Source organism: Talpa europaea (genome assembly GCF_964194135.1).
Source record: "Talpa europaea genome assembly, chromosome: 12".
NCBI lineage: Eukaryota > Metazoa > Chordata > Mammalia > Eulipotyphla > Talpidae > Talpa > Talpa europaea.
The window spans coordinates 9,718,259-9,738,416 of NC_140079.1; the positions used below are offsets into that span (position 1 = coordinate 9,718,259).

General features: G+C 47.8%; 1 protein-coding gene across 6 annotated transcripts in view; it reads left to right on the forward strand.

Annotated features, from left to right (window-relative positions):
• UHRF1 (ubiquitin like with PHD and ring finger domains 1) overlaps nt 1-20,158 on the forward strand; it is a gene marked incomplete at both ends in the record, with an annotated part of 34,258 nt that overhangs the window by 5,450 nt on the left and 8,650 nt on the right. For 5 of the 6 annotated variants that reach the window (XM_084249239.1, XM_084249236.1, XM_084249238.1 and 2 more), the window contains 9 exons: nt 4,063-4,341; nt 5,370-5,524; nt 7,209-7,424; nt 16,720-16,820; nt 16,937-17,123; nt 17,907-18,030; nt 18,129-18,236; nt 18,458-18,562; nt 19,343-19,449. In XM_084249239.1, coding sequence (XP_084105365.1) covers nt 4,063-4,341; nt 5,370-5,524; nt 7,209-7,424; nt 16,720-16,820; nt 16,937-17,123; nt 17,907-18,030; nt 18,129-18,236; nt 18,458-18,562; nt 19,343-19,449 — 1,382 coding nt within the window. Of the gene's footprint in view, nt 1-4,062; nt 4,342-5,369; nt 5,525-7,208; nt 7,425-16,719; nt 16,821-16,879; nt 17,124-17,906; nt 18,031-18,128; nt 18,237-18,457; nt 18,563-19,342; nt 19,450-20,158 lie in introns of all 6 variants that reach the window. The other variant, XM_084249235.1, reaches the window with a different exon arrangement.

Here is a 20,158-nt window from a genome sequence, read left to right on the forward strand (position 1 = left end):
CCCTGTTATAGTACCAGAGACTCAGCCCAGGCCTGAGCAAGCCTGTAAGCTTCTCTGAGCCTCATTCCTGCCCCATCTTGAATGTGATGCCCTGGTCATGCCCAGCAAGGGGCTTTAACAGGAGGGGGGTGTTGTCACTAGAATATACCACTGGGGCCTCCCTGGTGGCTCAGGCGGTTGAGCGCCACATTGTGAAGCTGTCCGCAGCCTCTGTAGTGCGGGTTTAATCCGGCCAGCTGGTGAGAATCCCACGTGGTGCAGCAGACCTCTCCTGCCTCGCCTGCTGCTCCCCTCAGCAGTGTATTTCATCAGTCTGCCTGTTCTGTTCCCCACTCTATCTCTGGTGAATCCTTTCACCCTCCCATGCAATCTGGCCTGTACCCCGATTCTTGTACAAATAAATAAATCTTAAAAAAAAAAGGATATACCAAGGGAGAAGAGCAGTGGGGTGCCATAGCCTAGCTCTGCTACTGCTCCACCAGGCTTCTTCCCACCACTGCACGCCAGGGCTCCTCTGGCTCAACCTTAGCCTCATCCTTATCCTTCCTTGCTCTCTGCATCCCTAACTGCTATTCTGGTCCTTTCTCCTCCCCTTAGGTCACACACTCCTGTCCTCTGCCCCCACCACTCCCCATAGCCCTGCCTCGACCGCCTTCAGTTGTAGGCTCTTTGTAAAACAGAACTTCTCACCATGTGCTCCCTTCTGGCCGCAACCTCCCCTGCCTCGGAGGCCCTGCTGGCTTTGTTTATTTCCTGACCTCTGAAATCATCCTATTACCTTGACACTGAGTGTGAGATATATCTGCTCTGCTGTGCTCAGCTGTGACTGCATCTGTGTCCTATTCCTTGGCATGAATGAGTCAAGTTTTGCATGCAAATCATGTTGCTGTGGCCATACGAGTGTCAGTGGCCATGTCCCTCTGGACACTTGTGGGCCTTGCTCTAACTGGGAGGTTCTCACTGGGCCAGTTGGGTCCTGGGTGATGTGTAGACACAAGTGATGTCTGGGACATATGCACTTGTCACAACTGGGGGTGCACTTGGCATCCAGTGGGTGGGGGACCATGGATGTTGCTCAGCACTGCACAGTGTCCAGGATGACTCCCCACAAGAATGACCCACTGCTTGTAGTGCTAGGGGGTGTTGCCTAACTGAGGTGCCAGGCTCCAGAGTGCCAGCATCTCCTTCATCCTTTTTACTGCCATTTGACTTGCCCTCGGCTGGTTTCCCTGTCACTGCTGAACTGGGAACCCTAATCTCGCGCCCTCTTTTTCTTTAAAACTAATAAGCTTCATCTTTTAGAGCAGTTTTAGGGTCACAGCAACACTAAGAGGAGGTTACAGAGGATTCCCACCTCCCCACTGACCTGTAGACTCATGGCTTCCCCCCGCCGGCGACCCTTGCACCAGAGGGGAGGTTTGGTGTCCTCTGAATCTGCAGGCATGTCGTGGTCACCCAGAGTCAGTAGGTTAGTTTCAGGCTCACTCTTGGTTCTGTATATTCTCTGGGTTTGGACAAATGCTAAATGTGGACAGTATTGTACCCAGTAGTTTCATGTCCCCCCCAGACCCCCTGATCTCTGCCTATTTATCCCTCCCCTAATCCTTGGCAACCACTGATCCCTTTCCTTTCTCCATAGTTTTGCCTTTTTCGGGATGTCCTAGAGTTGGAGTGACAAACTACGGTGCCTTCTTTTGGAGTACTTTCTTTTTAGTGAAGCTTTACGGAGAAACAATTCGTGTATCATACAATTCACCCTTTTAAAGTGCACACTTCAGCAGTTTTCCAGTACAGTCACTAGTCAGTTTTAGGACATTTTCATCACTTCCAAAGGAAACATCTTACCTTTCAGCTTTCACTCCCCTGTTCCCCATCCTGCCTTACCTTAAGGAACTGTGAACCCACTTCCTGCATCTGTGGCTGTGCCTGTTCTGGACATTTCACATCAGTGGACCCATACTCTGTGTGTGTCTGGCTTCTCTTTCTGAGCATCGTGTTGTGTTCAAGGTCCCTCCCTGTGGTAGCCAGTGTTGAAGCTGCCCCCCTTTCAAGGCCAGTAATGTTCTCATGTGTGGGGACACGTGTGAGTCTTGTTTATTCATTAATAGACACGGGGGCTATTTCCGCCTTTTGACTACATGACGTACGCTGCCGTGACACGTGTGTGCAGGTTGACTTGTCTCTCCCTTCTCGTCTGGTCACCTGCACCAGCTGTCCTGTGGGGCCTGTGCTGAGGGCTGTGTCTCGCCCGCCATGTCCCTGAGGCACCCAGACAGTGCAAGCACGTGAGAGTTGCACACTTCATGCTGGGGTCCCTGGATGTCCAGGGTGGGGTTCAGAGGAGCCCTGAAGCCCCAGCAGCTGTAAATAAGTGTGGACCTGTTCAAATGCAATTTTCCAGGCGGTGGGGGGACAAGGTCATTCTTTATCAGATCCTCAGGTTTCTCATTAATAAGTTATAGCAAATACTACAGTGAAGGACCTTAGACCTGGAACCAACCTTTCCTGTGAGCCTGGAGGCTATTCACATACTAATGGCGACCGGGTCATGGAACTGCATGCTTGTGGTAAACTTTAGGAAAAAGGGAGCGCTGACCATGTGTGCATGTTTGCCTCTCTCTTCCCCTTTTTTTCGGGGCACAGCTTACCAAACAGGTGGTTCTGCCCTGGGAAAACACGGGGCCACGTCTGGGGACATCTGTGGTGATCATGATTGGGGGTGCATCCAGTGGGTGGGGGCTAGGGAGACTGCTAACACCCCCACAGTGTCGAGGGGGAGAGACTTGTCTTGGGGTGTCTGGACAGAGCAGCATGCACTGTGCCTCCTTGTTGGGTATTGGCAGTTTGCCACGGACAGTTTCTAATCAAAGGTAACTTCTCGATCTTTTGTGCCACCAGGATGTGGCTCAGATGACAAACTCCTTTGTGCACACCTGCCAAATCACACTGAGGAATTGTTGCTCTGCGCCCGCACACAGACTTGTCAGCCAGCAGCTGGTGTAGGTGGGATGAGATAAAGGAGTTAAAAGAGAGGGGGAAGTTAATGGTTCCAGAAGCTACACTGGGAGGGTAAGATTTGATCTAGTCTTACAGAAGAAACTGTCTCTGTGGGTTCATGTAGGTCAGCGTCTACCCCCTCAGCCCTGCCAGTATTTGGAGCCATCCCAGGCACTGGAGGGGGCTAAGCAGCATTCTTGGCCCCCACCCTGTTGATGCCAGAACATTTGGGACGCCCCCTCCAAAAAGGTCCCCAGACATTGCCCAGTGTCCCCTGGGAGGTAGAATCAGCCTGGGTTAGGGGATTCCACTGACCCCAGGAGATCCACATTCCACTGTCCTCTGATCTCCCGGGATCTTGGGATGCTGCCCACATTTAAATACATGCGGGGCGGGGACTGTCATTGGTCTACACTGTCTGCCCCAGCTGGGATTTATTGTGGTGTCTGGTGTGAGCAGGCCTCAGACTCCATCTTTTTTCTGAGTAATCAGCACAGCCTCTCTCTACCTTGACACGACAGACATTTCGAGCTGGATGAATCAGGGTGGGGGCATCCTGGGCATGGGGGAGTCCTGGGCACTGCGGCATGTTGAGTAGCACCCCTGATGACCCTCTCCCCCCGACTGAGTGCCAGGAACACCCCATCCCCCAGGTCAGGACAACCGCAAATGTCTCTTTACATGGCCCAGTATCCCCTGGGGGTCAGAAGTACCCCTGATTGAGTGCAGTGATAAGGCGGCACATGTGCATTGTAAGGGAAGTAAACATATAAAATACAAAACATAAAGTTATAAGAAAACCTCCCTGGCTTCTGACAAGGAACAATGTTCTGTTCTCACAGGGACACAGCTGTGCCACCAGGAGTTCTCATCCAAATGGGGCACCCTGCAGGAAGCTGTGACCTGGCCTGGTGGTGGCCTGGGCATTCTATGTCAGGCTAGTCTGTCCCTTGGTGAGGACAGGTTGGTCCTCTGTCATGGTGTGTTCCTACTGCCTGGCCCCAAGAGACACATGCTCAGCATCTGGGGGGGCGGTGAGTGATTTCCGTCTCGGTATCCCCGCAGATGGAGGACGGCCACACTCTCTTCGACTATGACGTCCGCCTGAATGACACCATCCAGCTCCTGGTGCGGCAGAGCCTCGTGCTGCCCCCCAGCAGCAGCAGCAGGGAGAAGGACTCTGAGCTCTCCGACACTGTGTCCGACACGGATTCTGGCTGCTGCCTGGGTCAGAGCGAGTCAGACAAGTCCTCCAACAGTGGAGAGGCGGCCTCTGAGATGGATGGGAAGGCAGGCTTGGCAGATGAAGAAGCTTGGGGAGAGACGGAGCTGGGTCTGTACAAGGTGAGCCTCCCATGGAAGTCTGGGGCTCGCCGCGCTTCCTGGCTGGTGTTTGTATTTCTTTGCCCCCACCCCCTATCATTGCTGGCTTCCCAGACACCAGGCTGTAAGGGTAGGCTTACCCCCTATTCCTGGGCACCCCCAATTCTGCTTTGAAAATTTCCAGTGACCACGTTCCTTGGTAGAAATTCAGACTTGCAGGGATGCTCTGTGATCCTTAAAGCAGAGCCTGTGTCAGGACTTGTCACCATCTGGCGACTTTCGCAGTAGCTGCAAAATTTCTAAATTTACAACCACCTTCTTAATTCTTAAGGTCAGGACATTTTACCTAAAGATCTGAATTGCCAGCTTCTCTTGAAAAACAGGCCTTTCTGGGCCTCCCTGGTGGTGCAGGTGGTTGAGCGCAGTGCTGTGAAACTGTCCGCAGCCTTGGCAGTGCCGGTTTGATCCTGGCCAGCCTCGGAGCAACCCACATGGCGAGCAGACCTCTCCTGTCTCGCCCGCTGCTCCCCTCAGCAGTGTATTTTGTCAGTCTGCTTGTTCTGTTCCCCGCTCTGTCTCTGGTGGATCCTCTCACCCTCCCACGCATCTGGCCTGAACCCCAGTTCTTGTATAAATAAAATAAATCTTTAAAAAAGAAAAAAAAGAAAAACTGGCCGTTCTGGCCTCCAGCCATGGAGCAGCTGCTGCTGGAGCCTATGTGCTTCATTCTGTTTTTGCATACATGGCGGTTCTCACCTGGGGCAACTTAGCTCCCCAGGGAGACTGGGCAAAGTCTGGAGAGAGGTGTGGTTATCATGACTAGGGGTGCTCCTGGCATTGAGTGGGTAGGGGCCTGGATGCTGCTTAGCACCCCACAGTGCCCAGGATATCCCCCTTAGAGAACCATTAAGACCCCATGTCAGCCATACCACAGCCCAAAAACCCCTGTCCTGACACATCCAGCACCCCAGGATCCAACCAGCTTTTGTCAGTTTTGCCCATCAGCTCTTCCTCCCAGGGTTAGATGAGAGAGTTTCTGTTCCTACCAGGTCAACGAGTATGTGGACGCCCGGGATACAAACATGGGAGCCTGGTTCGAGGCACAGGTTGTCAGGGTGACAAGGAAGGGGCTGTCCCAGGACGAGCCCTGCAGCTCCACCTCAATGCCAGAGGAAGACATCATTTATCACGTGAAATACGACGAGTGAGTGTCAGGGCAGGCGGGGGAGGGGGGGCCATAGGGTGTGGGCTGTGTGTGTGGGGGTCTGGAGTTTGCCACTGCCATGAGCCCCCGCTGGGCACAGGGTATCTTAGCTTTGCCGCTATAATGATACCACAGCCCGAGATTAAGGTGCTGGCAGGGTTGGCTCCTGGTGAGAGCTCTTGCTGGTAGCAATGGCTGCCTCTTCACTGTGTCCTCAGATGTCCTTTCCTCTGTGCTCACAGAAAGAGAGTGGGGGAGAGCTAGGGCGCTCTGGTGTGTTTTCCTCTTATAAGGACACCAGACCCATCAAATGGGACCCCACTCATATGACCTCATGTCTCTTTAATTACCTCCTTAAAGGTCCTCTCCAAATATCGCCATATTGGGTGTTAGGGATCAGCACATGGATTTGGGGGATGAGTGGGAGGGGGAGGGTACAATTCAGTCCATAACAAAGGGCAAGCCCATCCTAGGGGTGCAGAGGCTTTATCTGATTCCTTTCTAAGGCCCTACTGCCTAGACCAGCTTCTGACCCATCCTCAGCCTAGCTCTGTAGAAATTACTAGAGTAATTTGATGAATGAATCCTAGTGGTTGCAAGGTTCACATCTTCTTGATTAGGGGTTGCAAGCTCTGGCCCTTAGACCAAATTCGGCCTGCTGGCTGTTTTTGCAAATAAAACTTCTTGAATCATCATGTTTACATATTGTCAGGAGCTGCTGCTTTCTTCGGCAGCAGAGTGAATATTCGTGACAGAGCCTTACCAGCTCACAGAGCCAAAAAGACTCTCTGGCCCTTCTCGGAATAAGATTGGCAACTCCTTGTTCTTGGTAGCTCAATAGAGAAAATAATAACTGCCAGTCATCATGGATGGAGGGTTGTTCTCCTTGCAGTTGAGATTTAACTTTGTTGGTAGAATTTTTTCTTAGCCCAATTATTTTTCATTTAACACATAGACTATTTTGGTTACTCCAAAAAGTTTAAGCCCAATTATTTTATGCTTTTTGTTGAGACTGCTGGGATATCCCTACACATCCAACATAATCACTTACTGTGTTCTAATATCTAGTTTGTTGCATTTATGTAAATGAAACAATATGTGTCTCTCTGCAAGATCACGCTCAGTACTTGTGAAAATGCTTTCAGGCCCCAGGAGTCCTTGTATACTCCCTAGGGCTGGCTTGACAAAGTACTAGCAGAAGTTACAATGGAAGTTTGTTCTTGAGCAGTTCTGAAGGTCTGAAGTCCAAAATCAAGGCCATGATCTTCTAAAACCTACAAGGGAGCATCCTTCCTCCCTCTTCCAGCTCCTGGTGGAAGCCATCCATCCTTGACTGTGGCCATATCACGCCAGTCTCCTGTCTCATTCCCGCTTATAAAGACACCTGTCATTGAATTCAAGGTCACACCCAAGTGTGACCTCATCTTGTTTACATTTGTAAAGATCCTATTTCTAAGGGTGTCATTCACGGTATGGGTATCTTTTTAGGGGACATCCTTCACCCACAATGCCTTCTGTACCTGGAACATGTCTTCTCTGCCTGTATATTTCACATCAGCGAACAGGGTCACTTGGGTGGGACTGTAAGTGCTGTTGTAATGGTAACGACCCATACCTTGGCGCTGTGGCCTCTTCCCAAGGCTTCTGTCTCCCATGGGCACTGAGGAGGGGATTTTCCTCACAGCTACCCGGAGAATGGAGTGGTACAGATGAGCTCCCGGGACGTTCGGGCCCGTGCACGGCATGTCCTCAAGTGGCAGGATCTGGAAGTGGGCCAGGTGGTCATGCTTAACTACAATCCTGACAACCCCAAGGAGCGTGGCTTCTGGTACGACGCCAAGATCACACGGAAGCGCGAAACCCGGACAGCGAGGGAACTGATGGCCAATGTCATGATCGGGTGAGTGACGTCATGACTGGGCGAGTGAGATCAGGGGGGTGACATCATGATCGGGTGCAAGAGTGGAGCTCATGATATCAGGCTTGGGATTTTTGACTCGTGGGCCCCTCTGCTCAAGCCTTTAGCCTCCTGCAGCCTTCCTGCCCTCCCCCTGGTGTCCCCACTTCCTGTTCTTATTGGTGAACACTTTTTTTTTTTGGTAATCTGAGACTGACCACCTCACACCCCACTCTGCCTGTGGTATCATTTCTGAGCTCCAGGAAGGGGAGAGATTTCAGGCTTCCTTATTCTCTTTATTTGTTGTTTTCAGTTTAACAAATAGTAAGTTCAGATGTGTCAAAATTGACAAAGTATGGAAGGCCACCCGCTGAACACTCTGTTTCTCTGTTCCCTAGTTACTTAGTTCTTTTCTTTTTGGAGACTTCACTGTTTCCATTACCTTCCAAGGTCATCCTGTGCTTAATCAAAAGCACATGCAAAAATAAAGAAACTACCACCTTGGGGGTCAGCAGGCTACAGTCCATAGGCCAGATCTGACCGTCCCTACCTATTTTGGCAAGAAAAGTTTTGACACATAGCCATGCACACCTGCTCACTGATTCTTTGTGGCTTTTTTGTTTTAAATTATTTATTTTTGTGTAGAAGAACTGGGGTATAGGCAGAGGAGCAAAGGGTGGGGGTGGGTGGGGTGAAAGGATTCACCAGAGACAGAGTGGGGAGCTGGACAGGCAGATTGAATGAAATACACTGTTGAGGGGAGCAGCAGTCGAGACAGAAGAGCTCTGTTGCTTCATATGGGGGTTAACTCTCTGGCTGGGGGTTGAACTCAGGCTGTCTTGGTGGGCTGTCCTGGTGATAGCACTGAGACTTATCCGCTAGGCCACCAGGAAGTCCCTCTGTGGCTGCCTTTGTGCTACAAGAGCAAAGGAGGAGGGAGGAGAGGCCATGTGGCTCATAAAGCCGAAAATAGTTATTGTCTGGCCCTTTGCAAGAAATGTTTGTCAAATCCTTCTCTATTTTGCCTCTCTGGGTGTGGGGGGTAAAATCATATGTAACAAAACCTAGTAACCATATTCAAGTGCACAGCTCAGTGCACTTGAACATTCACAATCTTGTGCAACCATCATCTCCCTCTTGAGAAATTTCTCATCTTCCTAAATTGAAGCTCTGTCCCATTGAACACTGGCCCCCAGGCCTGACACCCATCCCCTACTTCCTGTCTCTGTGGACTGGGACTCCTTTAGGGACCTCATATTAATGGGGTCATGTGGTATTTGTCCTTCTGAGCCTGCCTTTCACTGAGCATAATGTCCCGATCACATTACAGCATTACAGCAAGTGTCAGAATTCCACCCCCCCTTTTTTTTATTCTAGTTTTTCATTTATATATTTTTTAGAGATTTTTATTTATTCATGCATACAAGAACGGGGGCACAGGCCAATGTGTGGGAGGGTGAGAGGATTCACCAGAGTGGGAAACAGAATAGGCAGACCGACCAAAATACACTGCTGAGGGGAACAGAGAGCGAGACATGAGAGGTCTGCCACGCCATGTGGGTATCTCCCTAGCCACTGGGTATCAAACCGGCACTGTAGAGGCTGCAGGCAGCTTTGCAGCGCTGCGGTAAACCACCTGCGCCACCAGGGCGGCCCAGAATCCCCCCCTCATTATGCGGCTGGGTAATAATACTCCCTTCTATGTATGGTGAATCGATAGCCATGTAAGGGGTTGAACATCGTATGTTTCTGTGCTGAACAGTGCCCTAAGCACAAGCACAGCCAACACAGAGGTCTTGGGCATAACCATTCCTGCTATATTTTGTGGCCTAGTGAGGTGATAGGGCGAGCATGATGGGAGAGAGGGAGGGCGTGGAGCTGAGACTGGAAGCCTTGGCATCTGGACATTCAATTCAGCACCAGGAGTGTGGGATTTGTGCTTAGTTTCAGTATGATTTGCACATAGTAGTGAGACACTATGACCTATGTTTAAGAAAACTCGCTTGGGCAACTGAGAGAATGGACCGGGGTGTTAGTGTGGCATCAGGGAGACCAGGGGAGACTGCTGTGGGCCTTTAAGGGCAAGATCCTGAAATTTGACCCATGCTCAGTGACACCTGACTAGGCAGAAGAGGCCTTCCTCAGAGTTGGAAGTTCTCTAGCTCTGGTCCCAACCCCGGGGAAACCCTCCCTGCATGGGTCAGAGCTATAGTTGGGGCCTGGGAGGGAGCACCAAGCTGAGACTTGTTGCCCAAGGACGGCACAGCCTGTCCACGCTGCAGGGGTGGGCTGGTTGGAGGGCACACTTGGCTTGTCCAGGGCCAGATAGCAGTTGTTTTGACTTTTTGGGCTAGATGGTGTCTGTGAGTAGTATTCAGCTCTGCTTTTGTGGCTCAGAAGCAGTTACAGATGATCCATGGGTTTAGCAGTACACAGTAAAACTTTATAAAGACAAGTGGCTCTAGTTTGCAGACCCTGTTCTAACAGTCTAAATATGTATTCAGCATCCTGATGAGTTGTTAGTAGTTGTGTTGTTTACTGTTTAGGTTTGTAGCTGTGAGAGCACATATATGTAAAATACATGCAGTTGATCCTTGAACAACAGGAGTTTGAACTACACAATTCCACTTATACATGGATTTTCTTGTAAACAGTGGTGTAAAATTAATGATGCCGGTAAAGGCAGTACAATACTATAAATGTATTTTCCTTACAATTTTTTTAATGTTTTCTTTAACTTTATTGTGAGACTATAGTCTGTAATAATACATGTGCATGCGACATACAAAATCCATGTTAACTACCGCTATCTAGAGGCGTCTAGCCAACAGCTGGCTAGTAGTGGGTATGGTTTGGGGCAGTCAAAAATCCTATGTGAATTTTTGACTGTGTGGGAGGTGCCCCAACCCCCTGCATGGTTCAAGTGTCAAATGTGTACACACACACACCTGTCACGCATTGCTTAACACATCTTAGTCTACAGCTAATAAAGCAGAGTCCCTGTAGACCGCCAGGTGCGTGGTAGGCACTGTAATCTAGGTTGGCATGATTACACTCTGACCTTCGCAGAATGCATGCCCACACATGATTGTGTTGTGTGTGTGTGTGTGTGTGCATACTTTAAACCAAAATCAGGTTTTTTTGAGTCAGGGTACTACCCTGAGAAATATGCTCTGCAGGGGGCGCCACTAAATAAGGAAACTTGCGAGTGAGGTGAAGTGATTCATAACAATTTTTTATTCATCTTTTGTCTCGGTCAGTTCAGGCAGCTATAGCAAAGTGCCCTGGACTGGGTGACTTGCGGACAACAGAAATTCACTTTTCGTAGTTCTGGAGGCTGGAAGTCCGAGGTCAGGGTGCTGGCTGGTGAGGTGCTGGTCAGGTGTCAGACACTACCCCGAGAGAGAGTGAAGAGGAAGTCACTGTGATGGGTGCTGATTCTGACACGGAGGCCCAGCCTCGTGACAGAGTCTAACTCTAGTCACTCCCCAAATTCACTCATCCCCTAGGCTGCCACCACATGACTGAGGGGGCCACAGCCTTCCAGTCCGTTACACATTCCCCCCCCCCCCCATCAGTGAGTCCTTTTCCTGCCCTTCTTGGATGCCAAGAAACAACATGTTTAAAAATTGTGCTCATTTTTACACAACCCCATGAATATACTGGTAACCCCCAAATTATTCAATTTTTTTCATTTGTGACCTGTTTTTTTTTTATTGATTAAACTTTAATTTTTTACTTTATTCATTTTTGTACAATGTTTGATTATTCACTTTGAAATGGGTACTATGTCTGGCATTTAAATTATGTCACTAGATAGAGCTTTTCCCCCTTTTTGTAAGAGCATAAAACAAATCCCGCTCCGTGCTTGGGCTCTTGCTTCAGACTCTGGCCTGAATGCCGGCCTGGTGTGCGGGCCAGTCTGCATGCTTCTGTCATGTGTGCTGCTCCACCGCGTGCGAGTCGACAGGATTTTGAGGCAGTCTGTGATCAGTGATGGTTATAGCCTAGAATAGGCTCCGCTGCTTCTAGGAGCCTGATTCACACTGAATATTTCTGAACATCACGTCTCAGACCTGCCTTTTTGCTGAAACCCAGACCTTGCAAAGTGTCGGCATCAGTGTCCCTAAAGCTGAGCATAGGCAGCAGGGCCGATCTTTAGTTGGAAGGCAAAGGTTCATCTGCACTTGAGCTTACATGTTGTATAACTCTGGGCTTTAGATTCCCTGATACCCAGTCATGCCAGGGTCTGAGGCAGATGCTCACAGGCTTTAGGCTGGGATGGTGGCGTTGGGGGCATGTGTGCCCTCTCTAGGTTTTTTAATTTACAGTTTTGTAGGACACCCCCAAGCTGCCTTCCAGAGTGGCTGCAACGCTTTGCATCCCCACCAGCTGCGGCTGCGAGGTCTTGTCGCTTCACATTGGTGTTTGGCATTGTTGACACGTCACCTTCAGTATTAACCGAGTCCACAGCATCCAGGATGCAATGACTAGACTGTGTTCCGTCTCCTTGGGCAGCCTCCGGCCAGGCAAGGCAGAGAGATCTGCAGAGAATGGATAAGTGAGATGCTTTTAGCAATGATTGCTGCAGTGTCTGAGCAGCCACCCAGGTTGAGAGGCTCACTAAGGCACCTCATCCTGATTGCTGCTTGGTGTGCCACTGGTGCTGCCAGTTCTTGCCAGGGCTGACTGAGCCCTCTGCCTCAGCTCATTTGTGAGAACTGTTTTAAATTCAGGTTCAACTTTACTTTCGGGTAATTGTAGATTCCCATTCAGTCGTAAGGCATACTTCAGAGAGATCTGGGTTCTCTTTATTCAGAGTCCACAAGGGTTACAATGTGTGAATCTGGTACAGTGTCACAGCCCCCTGTTGATGTACGTACAGTAAAGATGAGGTCTTTTCCAGTACCACCTCCTCTCTCCTCACCCGCATCCTGACCCCAGGTTTCTCCCTACCCATAAAAGCACATTCTCCTGTCTGTATCCTGTGTAACTTGCAGGGACACATGTAAAAGAAGTCATCTAGTGTTTAACCTTTGGGATTGACTGTTTTCACTCTACAAAAGTTGAAATGTGGCTATGTCAGCCGTTTAGTCCTTCCCCCTGCTGGTGTTCCATGGTGTGGACCTACCACAATTTAACCATTTACTCATTGAAGGACATCTGGGTTGTTTTCCAGTTTGGGGCTGTTAAGGATTCATTTGCCTAAATTCATGAGTAATAGTGGTCTGTAGTTTTCTTATTTTGTTTGGTTCTGATGTCCAGGTAGTCTTGGCTTCATAAAAATGAGTTGGGACATAGTCTATGTTGTTCTATTTTCTGGAAAAGATTGTGTCAAGATGATAAAGCTTAAAAATGTGTGATTGGGATTCTCTAGTGAAATCCATTGGGATCTGGAGATTTCCTTGGGGGTGTTATTTATTAATACATTTTCTTTAATGATTGTGGGACTATCTGAACTATTTCATTGTGGTTGAGTTTAATTAGTTTGTGGTTTTCAAAGAATTAGGGCATTTCTGTGAGAGCAGAGTTATTATTACTGGTATTTCTTACTCTTCCATGCCAGCAGGGTCTGTGGCTCGACCTGTCTTATTCCGGAACTTGGTGGTTATATCTTTTCTCTCTGTTACTCTTATTAGTGGTTTGTCAGTTTCACTGGTTATTTGTAAAACCCAGCTTTTTGTATCATAGCTTCCCTATTGTTTTCATTTCATTGATTTCTGCTCTCTTCTTTTAAATTTTTTCCCTTCTACTTTGGATTGGTTTCTTTATGCAGCAGCTTAGACTATTGATTTGAGGCATTCTTTAGTGCTCTAAATTTAGTGTCATAAGTGCTGCTTTAACTGCTTCCCACATGTTTTGCTGTGTTAAATTTTTTTATTTTCAGTTCTGTTTCCTTTGAGACTTCTCTTTTACTCTTGGTGTGTTTGGAAGTATGGTGTTTAAATCTCATGTGTTCGGAGATTTTTGCAAGTGTTAATTCCCAATTGTTCAGAGATTTTGTCTTTCTGTTACCGTTTTCGAATTTGACTGCATTATAGTCAAAGAACATACTCCATGACTTCAGTTCTTCCAAATTTGTTGAGGTTTGTTTCATGGCTCAGAATATGATCTGTCTTGGTGACTACTCCATGGTTGCTTGGGGTTGTGTTTGATATATTCTGTTGTTGAGTGGAGTGTGCTATTTATATCTGTTGGATTCTGTTGATTGATTGTACTGCTCACATTTTCTATATTCTTGCTGATTTTCTGTCTGGTATTTGTGTGAGTTGGCAAGATTGAAGTCTCCCACTATAATTGTGGATTTGTCTCTTCTTTCAGCTTTCATATTTGTGATGCTATGTTGTTTGGTACATTCACATTTAGTATAGTTATGTCTCTTGGTCAGCTGATCCTTTTATTATTATGTGATGGTCCCCTTTGTCTCTAATAATTTTTTTTTACTCTGAAACCACCTTTATCTGAGGGATGTGTGTGTGTGTGTGTGTGTGTGTGTGTATTTGTATGTATAGTGACACTCCTGATTTTTCTTAAAACAGTTAATGTTAGCACGGTGTATTGTTTTCTATGCTCTCAAGCTATATATATGGTTGAACTTGATGTGGGCTTTCTTGTAAACAGTATATAATTGGGTTAATAAAAATCAGTGGTGCCAATCTTTGCCTTTTGATTGACATTTTTAGATCATTTACATTAAAGATCATTTACATTACATTATGTTGGGGTTAAGTCTCCTGTTTCATTTTTGGTGACCTTTATTTCTTGTTCCTCTTTTTCCGTTTATCTACTCTTTCTGTGAGTTACATAAATAATTTTAGGATTCTGTCTTGATTTATTTATAGTCTTGAGTGTGTTGCTTTGATTTGTTATCTTAGTAGTGTCTCTGGATTTTACAATGTAAACATGTGATAGACTGGTATCACCTTTTTTTAAATATTTATTTATTTATGCATACAAGAACTGGGGTACTGGCCAGTGGTGTGGGGGGTGAGAGGATTCACCAGAAACAGAGTGGGGAACAGAACAGGCAGATGTGCTGAAATACACTGCTGAGGGAAGCAGCGGGCAAGTCAGGAGAGGTCTGCTGCGCCATGTGGGTAGCTCCCTGGCCGGGGATTGAACTCGTGCTGCAGTGGCTGTGGACAGCTTCATAGGTTGCATCTTAACCCCTTGTGCCACCAGGGAGGCCCCCGACTGGCATCGCTTTTACTATTTTGAGGCATCTCTTTACTCTTCCTCACTTACTGTGTATCAGAGTGTTAAAATTTTAATTTTGATTGTCATATATAACAGAAAACTTGTAAGGGGGACAACCTATTATATATACCCATATTTCTACTTTTTCTTACATCTCAAAAATTCCTTGCTTTATAAAATTTCCTATTTGAAGAATTTCTGTTGTTCCTTAAGGGTGCTGCTTCTTGCAACAGAATCTTTTACTTTTCCATCATCTGGTGCTCCCACCTCCATTATGTTGAAGTAACTCCCACTATCATTTAATCCATAAATATTTTAGATTGTATTTTAAGTGATGCTTTCTAAGAAACATAGTTATAATGCTGTTATCACAACCTAAAACTTAGCAATATGTTTTAATACATATCAAGTCATTGTTTAATCTTCCAGTGATCTCACTTAAAAAATTATGCAATCAGAATCTAAATATAGCAAGTCCTTAAATTTTGTTACAGTGTTGTTGGGGGGGGGGGAATCTCAGCTGCTCTTGAAGAATTTATTTGGTTTCCTTACATATTTTTGCTATAAGACTATATATCTACAGATTTCAGTTAAGCTGATATATATCTTTTAAATTCCTTTTAATCTGGGGATCCCCGACCTGGGAGCTGACCCACGTGGCACAGCAGAACTCTTCTGTCTTGCTTGCTGTTCCCCTCAGCAGTGTATCTCAGTAGATCCGCTGTTCTGCTTCCTGGTGAATCCCCTTATCTCCCGCACCTCTGGTGTGCACTGTAGTTCTTATATGCATAAATAAAAATAAATCCTTTAAAAAAATAAATTTCTTTTAATCTTTCTACATGTCCCCCCTTCTTTTTCTTAACTCTATTTGTCAAGGAAACCTGGTTAATTTCAATGAATTTTCACAATCAGAGTTTGCCTTCTGCACCCTCATGGTATCCTTTCTGTGTTCCCTGGACCTGTGTTCACATGAACTGGTGGATAGAACTGGCCCAGTGCTGACTAACCCTTTGTTCTGAACCCTTGCAGTGTGGCCAGTATAAATTGAGATGTGCCTTAAGCGCGAAATACACATCGGATTTTGAGGCTGAGTGTGGCGAAAAGCAATATAAAATAGCTCATTAATAATTCTCTAATCATGGGCCTCCCCGGTGGCGCAGTGGGTTGTGCACAGCGTTGTGAAGCTGCCCACAGCCTCTGCAGCGTGGGTTCAATTCCTGGCCGGCTAGGGAGAAACCCACATGGCGCGGCAGACCTCTCCTGCCTTGCCCACTGCTCCCCTCAGCAGTGATTTCGGTCTGTTTGCCTGTTCTGCTCCCCGCTCTGTCTCTGGTGAATTCTCTCACCCTCCTGCGCCTCACACTGTACCCCAGTTCTTGTATAAATAAATAAATCTTTAAAAAAAATAAATTTCCACTCTTTTATAAAAAAATAATTCTCTTACCATTATATTTTGAAATAATATTTTGTGTACACTGGGTTACATCAAACATTCAAATTGGTTCCATCTGTTTTCACTTTTTGAATGTGGTTGTTAGAACATGTAAAATTATACACCTGTATGTGGTCCATATTTGACTTCCATCTGACTTTACTAAATTGGAAGTTGTATTGATCCCTGGGTGTTTTTTTTTTTTTTTTTTTTTTGTGGGACCCTCACCGGTGGCTGGGGAACGAACCAGCGCTGCAGAGGCTGGGGGCAGCCTCGCAGCCCAGCGCTCAACCGCTGCGCCACCAGGGTAGGCCCCCTGGGGGTGGTTTTAACTTAAAGGAGAGAATTTTAATGTAACATTGATCAGACTTGGCTTTTATGGTTTTTACATGTTGGACCCTGTTTCATTGGAAGGCTAGAACTTCCTCTCAAGTGCATCATGTGATGAAGCTCCAGCTTAGGTGCAGCCTGGATGTTGTGTCTGACTTGGTAGGACTAGAATTGGCAAGGGAGGTAGCCAAGCAAATGTAGGGGACCCTGGGAAGGCTCTAATGTGATATAACTGGAGCCAGAGGTGTTCTGTGCCCCCAAATGTGTCAGGGTAAAATCCCTCTCAGGATTCCGGGTGGGCTGGCCAGCCGGGCTGTTCTGACAGCTTGTCTCTCACAGGGGTGATTATCTCAACGACTGTCGGGTGATCTTTGTGGATGAAGTTTTCAAGATTGAGCGCCCAGGCGAGGGGAGCCCCGTGGTGGAGAATCCATTGAGAAGTGAGTTCTGACCCTGTCCCAGCGAGTCTCCCAGGCAGGCCAGGGGTGGGGCGGGGTAGGGGCTCCTATCATCCTTGACGTGGTACCACTTGAGCTGACTCTGCCCTCATGCCCAGGGAAGAGCGGGCCCTCCTGCAAGCAGTGCAAGGACGACGAGAGCAAGGCCTGCCGGGTGTGTGCCTGCCACCTGTGTGGCGGCAAGCAGGACCCCGACAAGCAGCTCATGTGCGACGAGTGCGACATGGCCTTCCACATCTACTGCCTCTGCCCGCCCCTCAGCAGCATTCCCAAGGAGGACGAGTGGTGAGTGGACAGAGACCCTGCCCATGCCAGAGACAGCTCGGGGCTGTGGGCACTCAGCCATCCGGGTCGGGGTGCAGGATGCCAAGAAATGAGGCTAATGCCTGTCACCCAGTAAGCCTGAAAGGGACAATAAGAAATGGGGACTTAGGCCTCAGATAAGTGCAGGGAAGGAGTCCTGGCAGATTAGACGCAGGGAGCTGCTGTCCCCTGTGCCCCAGGCCTCTTCACTATGATGTTCTCGGCGCGTGTTAAAGGTGACTGCTGACGCGGCCAGAAGCTTGTGATGTGCTGGGCTCTGTCAAGGCACTCCTGTGTTAAAGAAGCTGTTCCTGTAGCTGGGGAGTGGCTGCTGCTTGCACACCACATCCCCCATGGTTTGTAGAGATGTCAAAATTGAGTCCACGGCAGTGAGATGATGCCTATTGAAATGCCCATGTGTTCCCACTGGATTTACCCATGTTATTGGGAGGCACTGTGGAATCTCAGCAGGAGCGGGATAAGGGCTTGCTGACCAATAGCATGTTCCGTGATGATGGATGTGCTTTTGATCTGTGCCGTCCATCAGGTCACCACTAGCTACACATGGCTATCAAGGACCTTTGGTGTAGTACGTAAGACCAAGGAACCAGACGAATTTGAATTTAAATGGCCCCCACCTTGCATAGCACAGGACAGCAGGGAGCCAGGGGACAGATGGCGAGTCTGCAGTGTGGGGCCCGTGGAATGGGCAGGCCAACAAGGAAGGGATGGGCTTTCACATAGAAGGTGACATCCCTGTTCTAGGTACTGTCCTGAGTGTCGAAATGATGCCAGCGAGGTAGTACTGGCAGGGGAGAAGCTGAAAGAGAGCAAGAAGAAGGCTAAGATGGCATCGGCCACATCGTCCTCCCGGCGGGACTGGGGCAAGGTGAGAGGCTCCTCTCTTTGCTCGTGCTCCTGCCCTCCCTCCATGCCTTCCTGCTCACACTTAACTTGCTCTTCCCTCTCTGCCTCTGGAATGAGCAGGGCATGGCCTGTGTGGGACGCACCAAGGAGTGCACCATCGTACCATCCAACCACTATGGACCCATCCCAGGGATCCCCGTGGGCACCATGTGGAGGTTCAGAGTCCAGGTACCTGTGAACATTCTGGGACCCGGGGCTTGGCTTATAGGTGCTAGCCTTCCAGAAGCTGCTTCCAGAGCAAGTGGCAGGGCTGGAATATAAGCCGGCTCTTTCTGTGCTGTAGCTCAGAATTGGGTCACTGGCTCTGGAGGCGGGGGGAGGGGGTGGGTTGACGGGTTTCTACAGCTGTCAGTCCAGAAAGTACAGTTTATTGCTCGGTGTTATCACAGGTCAGCGAATCAGGAGTCCACCGGCCTCACGTGGCAGGCATCCATGGCCGGAGCAATGATGGGGCCTACTCCCTGGTCCTGGCTGGAGGGTATGAGGATGACGTGGTGAGTGTGGCGGGGTTGGTTGATTTTTTTTTTTTTTTGGGGGGAGGGTGGCAAATGTAAAAACAAATTTTGCCATTTTAATAATTTTTAAGTGCAGTTGTTGGCATTAAGTGCATTTATGCTGTTGTGCAGCCGTCCCCACCGTCCATCTCAAGAACTTTCTCATCTTTCACCAACTGAAACTCTGCCCCATTAAACACTAACTCCCTTTGCCCCTCCTCCCGCTCCTGGCACCACCTTTCTACTTCTTGTCTCTATGGATGTGACTCCTTTAGGGCCCTCCTTCTGTGTGTGACTTATTTTATTGAGCGTCATGTCTTCATGATTCATCCATGTGGTTGTGTGTGTCAGACTCACCTTCCTTTTTTAAGGCTGAGTAATATTCCACCTCATGGATAGACCATATTTTGCTTATCCATTCACATATTGGTAGCCAGTTTTTTCTGTGTTTTTGCTGTTGTGAACCGTTGCAGTATGAACATCACTGCAACTATCACTTCAAGACCTTGCCTTAATTCCTCTGGGGAGTATATCCCTATAAGTGGAATTGCTGAGTACTGAGGTTATTGTTTTTAAATCTCTGAGGCCCTTTCATACATTTCCCACATTGCACCATCCCACATTCCCACCAGCCGTTACAAGGTTTCCAGTTCCTCCACATCCTCCCCAACACCATTTTCTTTTCCTGGCAGTTGCCATCCTGATGGGTGTGCAGGGTCTCTTTTCAGTGGCGCTTCTCTCCTCTGCCGAATGCTCACCCAGCCCTTCTGTCTGTTTTAGGACCATGGGAACTTTTTCACGTACACAGGTAGCGGTGGCCGAGACCTTTCTGGCAACAAGCGGACTGCAGAACAGTCCTGTGATCAGAAACTCACCAACACTAACAGGTTTGTGAAAGCAGGTTTTCTTCTTCTCTGACGTTCTTCTCTGTCCTCTGGCAGCCACATGGGCAGCAGGAGATGTTCTTTTGGGGTGTCATGTCCAGAAAGTTAGACTCCTGTGATGAGTGTGATGGAAGTAGGGATGCTGAACATCCATTTTTTCCCCTTCTCTGCTTAAGACTTGAGAGTGTTTCAGATGCATTAAAGCAGACTTTCCCCCTAAAAAGGCCAGGTAATAGTTGCTATTTTATGCAGGTTTCTTCTATTGCAGCTGCTCAGCTGCCATCATAGCACAAGAGCAGACACAGACCATGTGTAAATGAGTGAGCAGGGCTGTGTTCCAATAAAACTTTATTTGCAAATCCAAGTGGAAGGTGAGTTGGCAGGATGCTGGAGGACTTTTTAAGTGTGAAATGCATCAGAAAGCCCAAAAGAAAAGACAGAGATTTGATGATGTACACTTCATAAATTGCATCAATAAATTCCATCAAAATATGACCGTGATGGTTATGTCCTTAATTTATAGTTGTTGCAAATCATTAAGAAAAACTAATTTTAAAAAATCAAAAGACATAAAAATAATTCCCCAAAGAGATACACATCTCTAACGACTACTACAAACTGTTCAGTTTCAGTAATCAAATAAATACAAGTTCAAGCATTGGTACAACACTGTTTCTTTTCCCCTACAGTATTGGTCAAGAATTTAAAAATG